The sequence below is a fragment of the Haliotis rufescens genome, unplaced genomic scaffold (genome assembly GCF_023055435.1).
Source record: "Haliotis rufescens isolate VD_foot unplaced genomic scaffold, xgHalRufe1.0.p SCAF_4, whole genome shotgun sequence".
NCBI lineage: Eukaryota > Metazoa > Mollusca > Gastropoda > Lepetellida > Haliotidae > Haliotis > Haliotis rufescens.
The window spans coordinates 17,786,607-17,795,068 of record NW_025964112.1 but is presented as its reverse complement, the minus strand read 5'-3'; the positions used below and the strand labels follow the sequence as shown (position 1 = coordinate 17,795,068).

Here is an 8,462-nt window from a genome sequence, read left to right as displayed (position 1 = left end):
AAGAAGGACTGGTGAGTATACTGTGTCCGAATGGGGGCGGTCGGGTAGCCTAGTGGTTAAAGCGTTCGATTGTCACGCCGAAGACCCGGGTTCGATTCCCGACATGGGTACATTGTGTGAAGCCCATTTCTGGTGTCCCTCGCCGTGATATTGCTTGAATATTGCTAAAAGCGGCGTTAAACTCACTCACTCACTCACTCACTGTGTCCGAGTGGGGTACTCATGTTAAACTGCGGCATGGGATCTCCGTGGGCTAGCGCTATAAATTCGGCATTAGTCAAGAGTAGTACAAGCAGCCACAGACACGTGCATGCATGTCGCTATATATATATAAGTGCAACATTTTTAACCTCACCTCACCTCACCTCGAGCTAGCTCACCTCACCATGTGATCGTCATCTATCAATGGAAGAGACTTTTATCTTTGACCTCCGGATGCGTCAAGCCGTTTGACCTGAAGGAAATGAAAGTGGATCTCGAGGTTAGCTTTATTGCTATTTTACAGACGCTTGCAGCAGTACCTACAAAGCACTTCCACAGCTTTCGTCTCTGTAATACTCAAACCGAAGTGTCAGTTTATAAGTATCATAACATGACTTCACGGAAATGAAACGTAAAAACATGGAAGAGAATTTCAATGCCGTTAACGGTGCTGATCACCGCAATTGCCTAATTACAGCAAAGGATTCACGTGAATGGGTGTGCACGGTGGACTTAGCTCTAGTAATGTAAACGATCGAATATGTGGCTACACAAACTCATGTACCGCTAAAGGGGAGTGTGTCAGAGATGTACCACGAAGAAGCGATTCACATATTCGTAGTCTTTCAGACATGAGACAAGAGATTAACCATGAGTTAACAACTCGGGGAAATACAGCGACGTTACTCCCGCTTCTTCAATGAATACAAGAACGCTATTGCAAGAGTGAATTATCATGACATATCCTGTCATTATGTAATGATGCTAATTTTTTACTATAGGTAATAATATGCATTGTCAATTTGTTCCAAGTATATAATATAACGAATGTATAAATGAAAAAATATCAACTATTTACAAGCATTCATAAAAGACCTTTCAACAAGGATACTTTCACTTCTTTCAGCCACGTCTTGCAAGAAAATATACGCACGTGACAGTTGAAGAAATAAATGGGTAGTTAACTTTCTTAAATCACGTACAACCTTATATATAGAGATAGTATTCCACAGCAATACATGTATGTTAGTATCATCATATAAGTTTTTATATTAGTTTAATGTTAACACTTATCGAAATAAACTATTCCGTCGTAGCTTTAAAGGTTTGTTATCACTTATATTGTGTGAATATCTTAATAACATAATTTATTCTCATGTAGTGAATATATATATATATATATTTATATATTTGTGTGTATATATATATATATATACACCTATTCGCTAGACTTGACTAGTACAATACCCACATTTATATAATGAATAATGGAAACATTACATGGATACATATATATAATTAAAAAAAAATTAAAATGATCTGATGTAATTTTATTATAATACTTCAGTAGGAAGCCCCGTTCTTTGCCAAATTGATTATTTTTATCAAGCATTCGCCTCCACATCACGATGTGATGGTTTGTGACTACTGAAGTGTTGACCTAGATTTCAAACCAAGGCTTTCAAAGCGTACTGACGCACCAACACACTCAGAGTGTTTTATTCAGTGTGTAAATATAGAGCGGGGAATCCGACAATGACCTGTTTAGGAGTGGGTGTCAGCGTCCTTACAACTCGTCACTTCTAAGTTCTTCCCTATTTCGAGGAAGGAACATTTGTCCAACGTTAAATTTACAAATCTTTTGGGGATATCCCTCTTATTTTTAGCGTCACCATTTGCTATATAAATGGAAAGATTGGTACCATGGGGCAATTCGAGCATATCACTTGCAGTACAAGACCCAGTCAAGGTTGAATGATGGAAACCCCAACGAGACTCATCGTATGCATTGCTGTGTTTCTTCTCGTCGCCGACACCCAGGCCTGTAGAAGATCAGGAGCGAAACAATTTCGTGGGAAAAGATCCCTAGTCTCTTCCAACATACACCTGCAACCAGAGTCCAGCACCACAGAGCCCGATGTTCAGGAAGCTGTCCGCCGTAGCGTCCTGCTAGATGTCATAAGTAACTCCACAAAGAGTTCCAGCTCTAAAGCCAGTGCAACCGGTGTTTAATGAAGGTGGGATGTGGGAACATTTTTCTTGGTTGTAATGAATTGAACCTGTATCATGATCGTGATCACACCATCACTGGCCAGCGTTAATTTTATCACTGATCGTCACAACCATCGTAATCCAGCAGTCACCATCAACAGCTTTTGTGAGATAGCGTTAACGCTTGAAGGGGATATACCTGCACCAGACTACCACTGCCTTATGACTATGGAACTACGAAGTGGCAAGAAGGAAGGTATATCGCCGGGCTACCAGAGAGGAACAAAAGACAAGGTTCACCTCTTCCTCACAGTGCCGAAAGACTCTATCAGAACGTTAGAGTTTCAAAGTCGATCAATCATGTCGCAACACTAACTGCGGACAATTGCCCTATTGATAATCTTATCTGTGTCGCCGTGTACTCAACTTTTCCACTGTACATAATCATTTACATTTGTCAAAGATTCAAAGTCGATCAATCATATCGCAACATTAACTACCACTGTATTTCACAATATTTATTATTTATTGCGTACAAGCGCTAGTTAGCGAGTCATTTTTTAAACAGTTTTACAGTAAATGCCATCATTTTAACGTTGTATGTCATACGATCATTTACATAATCTATATTCTCAGCATCACCAACACGATCATAAGGATCATATTTCAGTATGGTATCATTCATACGAAAACACATTTTGTTATTTTAAATAGCTGATCGTACTCTTATGGGGCTGTGATTATGTCCTGTAATAATTTTACTTTTTATAATGTCCGATGTAGTATTGTTTCTGGAAGTTCCTTTTATCGCTGAATATCTTTTCAGGCATTTGACACGCATGAAACGCCCTATTACAGTGACTGAATTCACCCACATGCTTCAACATTATACAATGATAAAAAAGAATCGTAACATTTCTCTGTTGTCTATTTATTCTTTTACATACAGCTTGAATCATCCACTGTTATACATTTTATACAGTTTAAAATAGTGGGCATGGCGCCTGAGGCGCCGCTTTGCAAAACCCTATGCTCGTGTGTCCGAATCCCAGATTCGCCCTGTGGGTTTTTACCAAAGTGATAAACGTCTACAATCACTTCCACCCACATTAGGGGGCACGGTGTGATATAACGCTGCAAAGCTGTTGCATTGTTGCAAGGTGTTCACCCGTCCGAGTTGATTTCTTCAATGAATTGTTCTAAGTTCCAAAGGGGGCGGTCGGGTAGCCTAGTGGTCAAAGCGTTCGCTCGTCACGCCGAAGACACGGGTTCGATTCGCGACATGGGTACAATGTACATGTGTACAATGGTGTCCCCCCACCGTGATATTGCTGGAATATTACTCAAACCGGCGTAAAACCATACTCACTCACTCACTCAATCAATCACTCACTCACTCTAAGCTCCAAGGAGAATGGAGTATTTTATTAAGCGCTGGTGCCATTTTAGTAAATACTGACGGGTGTGATAGGAACTACAGATCCCTCTTTACGTAGTTTTTCTCATCACGGGGTTATCTATGATCACTTCAATATTACTTACTTGTTTGTTTGTTATTTAACGCCGCACTCAGCAATATTCCGGCTTTATGACGGCGGTCTGTATAAATAATCGTGTCTGGACCAGACTATCCAAATGATTGACATCATGAGCATCGATCCATGCAACTGGGATATGATGACATGCATCAACCAAGTCAGCGAGCCTGACCACCCGGTCCCGTTAGTTGCCTCTTACGACAAGCATAGTTGCCTTTTACGGCAAACAGTGGTTGCTGAAGACCTATTCTACCCCGGACCTTCACGCGTTACTTTAATATGAACGAGGTTATTGGTGACATGATGTAACGAAACAGCATACAATACTTTTCTGTGCTTTCAAGGACGACACAACTATATGAAAACAATGAATACTTAATTTTAGTCTATGTGCATATGTCGCATAGCCGGGATCGATTATTCACGTCGTCAAATCAGAGGATGTGGTTTCGAGGCCCGCTGGCGACACATATTGTTCGAAGAAATGTTAAGTGTACCTTAATTGAAATGTGGATTCGAAAAATCTTAATTGAAACAGGCATGAATAATTCCCAACCAACAGTCCATTCGTTAAAAGTAATGGAGTGACGTCACAGATTTGTTTTAGTTATCATTAACCCAAGTGAGTTTTTGTTTAAGCCTCGCTGAATTGACAGCCAGTTTAAAATATTTACGAACATATTAATTATATATCATGGGTTGAATATGTTTATGGTGTGGATCAAATCAGGACGAATGCCGATTTATATGTCAACTCAAACAGGGGCGTATCAAAGAAAAACATCAGAAAGCAACCAAACTATGGAATATGCACACACTTTAAACAGAGACAGGCACACAAATTATAAACAATCCCCATAAAGTTTGCATCGTAATGATAAGAATCAGCCACATAATTAGTTTGGTTCCAGTCTGCGGGATTTCTTTGGTAAGCCTGGATAGGATAGTATGTAAAATGTAGCATTCGTATGTCAATGTACTTAAGTGAGGTATTCCGAATGCCTCTGGTGTTTCCTGCATGTCCTGCTTGAATGTGTTGATTTTTCCATCACAAGGGATAAATATATCAGTGTAAAAACAGTCAAGGACCTTTTTAATAATGTTAATTCTCATTTAATATTATGCTTTTAAAAAGAAATAGAACTTGTTCATAAATTTTGATGTACTTAGTGTATTATATTATAAATTGGTAGGGCTAATTAATAACTTAGATGGTTAGTGGCTGTACCCTCGAGGGGGATTGAAGTAGCGTAAAATTAGTGTGCACCTGAGAGGGTATGTAAGTTCCACATCATTCAAAGTATTTTTATGCATGCCAGACTTTTAAACGTAGTATTTTGTCGTCATTTTAACCTTAGGCTTAACAGGTAAACTATCGCCAGTGACTGTAGGGTGATATAAATCCTACCGGGGTCCATGCAGAAAGCAAAGGTACTGTAAGTCCCCATGGCCCCTAGTATGGTGATCACCCTTCAGTAACTGACGATCTCAAGCCAATTTTTATATTGTGTTGTAAACTTATACTTTCTGTTTTTAAATGTTCTAAACTAATTTTAAATCAAATCTGTTATATTCTAGTTATTGTACTATCCATCGTTGACAGCTTTTTATTTAGTCTAAATGTACGTATTATTAATGTACTTCTCGTCACGATATGGCTGAAATACTGCCGATGTGACGTTAAATCTTAACTCACTCACTCACTTCTCTGACACACTCCCCTTTAGCGGTACATGAGTTTGTGCAGCCACATATTCGATTGTTTACATTACTAGAGCTAAGTCCACCGTACACACCCATTCACGTGAATCCTTTGCTGTAAATAGGCAATTGCGGTGATCAGCACCGTTAACGGCATTGAAATTCTCTTCCATGTTTTTTACGTTTTATTTCCGTGAAGTCATGTTATGATACTTATAAACTGACACTTCGGTATGAGTATTACAGAGACGAAAGCTGTGGAAGTGCTTTGTAGGTACTGCTGCAAGCGTCTGTAAAATAGCAATAAAGCTAACCTCGCTCGCTAAATAAGCTATTGATTGTATTTTTGAATTACATAGTTTGTTAAATCAAAATTACAGTGCTTTCGTGGATCATGGGTTTCAAGTATTGTGGTCTGGTGTTTACACCCTCTGGTAGGTTTTCAGAATGTAAAAAAAACACTATCTGAACAGGCAATAAAAGCTCTATTTTCATTGTATAGAGTTATTAATAGTAATAAGTATATTTCTGTTGATATCCTGTACCAGTCATTTCAATCATTAATTCAACCCATATTGTGTTATGGATGTGAGGTGTGGGGTTTTAGGGAGGCCAATGCAATTGAAAGTCAAAGAGTACATCTTTGATTTATTAAACAGATATTAAGTGTTTAATTATCTACACTATCGGCATATGTTTCAGGTGAATTTGGGGTACTACACCATTGATAAGTGTGCGGTTTGTTACAATTATCAAATATTGAATGGAAATCTTAAAGTGTGATCCAAACAGATATATTAGTATTGTGTATAAAGCTCTTTTACAAATGATGTTAAGTCATCCTAATTAATGTAGAAAGTTGGGCCGTTCTTGTTAGAAAAATTATTTGGTTTTGGATATGTTTGGCTGGGTCAAGTTATTCTAAACCAACTAGATTTTTGTGTCTGAATTTAAGCAGCGAGTTCATGATATATATACAAAAATGAGGTAAATGTTCACTCCGTGTACATGTAATATACAATAAAATGATAAAAGTCCACGTTAGTCCAACATCTTCTTTATATCCGTTTCAGACATAGTACTTTCGCTGTCTCGTGACTGCTTTTCAGTGTAACTGACAATGTTTCCTGGGATGTTCAGCAATTTCCTAGGTTTTCTATTTAGACAAAGGGGGTAGGTATTGTATAATAAAAAGGCTCCCTAAGAAAGATCTATCGGGAGAACAGATCCGTTGGCATTTTCCTATATCCTATGTACCTCAAACGTTTTATTGGGAGTACACCTATTTGGGCGCATTCGTCTTTGTTTCTTTTCCTATTCTTTGATACAATCCTGTTTCGGCACCTCTCGTTTTTTCACCACAAATAATATTTAGTTTAATGTCATGTCGATCGTAGAATAGCATCATCATTTTAATGGTAGAGAGAAAAAAATCCCCCTCCTGTAGTAGTAGTATTGGGGTATAAATCTTGCCCCATCGTGGGTGTACCGGTCTCAGGGTTCCAGGAGAACTACCTATCCTACTGACTTGAGACATCAGTTGGGGAAATCAAATGGCCCAGTGGTACTGTATGTGTCACGGCCGTGCAAGGATCCTCTGAATGTGGGCCCCATTTTCCTATTCGCTCTGACTATAAAACTGTTTTCTCAGCACCATACTCGTGCGACCTAAGCTACTTCATCATGGTAAGCATGACAGGCATCTGTGAACACGAGAACTGTTCCAGTACAACGAGTGTCTTAAGTACAACTTAAACAAGTCCGGTTACATGCATGTGCACAATGAAAATAGTGTCTCGTAGGGTAAGACTGGGTGGGTGATTTTATGGTGTACCGTCATTTCAGGCCCGTATACATTGTAATATGCAAAGCTGGAGTTCTGTATTTACCCTGCCCCGCAGATCCCAACAGCTGTCGTTGAGCCCTACAACTCTATCTTGACAACCCACACCACCCTGGAGCATTCAGATGTCAGCTTCATGGTCGACAATGAGGCTATCTTTGACATCTGTCGTCGAAACCTCGACATTGACCGTCCTACGTACACTAACCTGAATCGTCTGATTGGTCAGATTGTGAGCTCCATCACAGCCTCTCTTCGTTTTGATGGTGCCCTGAACGTGGATTTGACCGAAGTCCAGACCCATCTTGTGCCATCCACACGAATCAGCTTCCCGTTGGCAACGTTCGTTCCTGTAATCTCCTCAAAGAAGGCCTACCATGGACAACTTACCGTGGCAAATATCACCAATGCATGTTTCGAGCCTGCCAATCAGATGGTCAAGTGTGACCCTCGTCACGGCAAGTACATGGCCTGCTGCCTACTGTACAGAGGCGATGTCGTCCCGAAGGATCTAAACGCTTCCATCGCCAGCATCAAGACAAAGAGAACTACCCAATTCGTCGATTGGTGTCCAACTGGTTTCAAGGTCGGCATCGACTACCAGCTACCCACTGTTGTCCCTGGTGGTGCCCTGGCTAAGGTCCAGAGAGCCAACCAGTTGCTCCAGTTGAGCAACACCACTGCTATCGCTGAAGCATGGGCTCGTCTCGATCACAAGTTCGATCTAATGTACGCAAAGCGTGCTTTAATCCACTGGTTATGGAGCAGGGATAGTCCTCCAAAGCCGGTGGAGAAGGACTACGAGGAGGTTGGGATGGTCTCTACTGAAGAATATGGAGAGGAACAGGGAGAAGAATACTGAAGAGTCCTTTAAACCTTACCAGTGATTTCCATTTACCTACTGTCTTACAATATCAAACGTGTTTAACGTAAACGCAACACACATGTACTAGTTGCAATCAATATTAAGAATCCTGAAAAATAAAATTGTGTGATGTTATATGCTACAATAACTACATTTTTTTTAAATGCACAAGGGATGAATCAATATCTGCACTTAATAAATTTTGATTTAAACAGAGATTGATGCATGCCTATTTTTTAAATGGCCGTGTATTGGAAAAAAACAATAAATTGCAATATATTGCGATAGGTATTGCGATATACTGGGAGCTCAAGTTTTTGAC

General features: G+C 39.7%; 1 protein-coding gene across 1 annotated transcript; it reads left to right on the top strand.

The window, feature by feature from the left end:
- Window positions 1-2,421: 2,421 nt before the first annotated feature.
- On the top strand, window positions 2,422-8,157 carry LOC124149241 (tubulin alpha-1A chain-like). The gene is made up of 2 exons (XM_048382553.1): window positions 2,422-2,487; window positions 7,304-8,157. Exons 1-2 carry the CDS (start codon window positions 2,422-2,424, stop codon window positions 8,135-8,137), a joined length of 900 nt encoding a protein of 299 aa, XP_048238510.1. The 3' UTR covers window positions 8,138-8,157.
- Window positions 8,158-8,462: the final 305 nt, after the last annotated feature.

Coding starts and splice junctions, on each gene's coding strand:
- LOC124149241 (XM_048382553.1), top strand. CDS start 2,422: ATGGAACTACGAAGTGGCAAGAAGGAAGGTATATCGCCGGGCTACCAG. Junction 2,488..7,303: donor AGAGAGGAACAAAAGACAAG/GTTCACCTCTTC, acceptor TAATATGCAAAG/CTGGAGTTCTGTATTTACCC.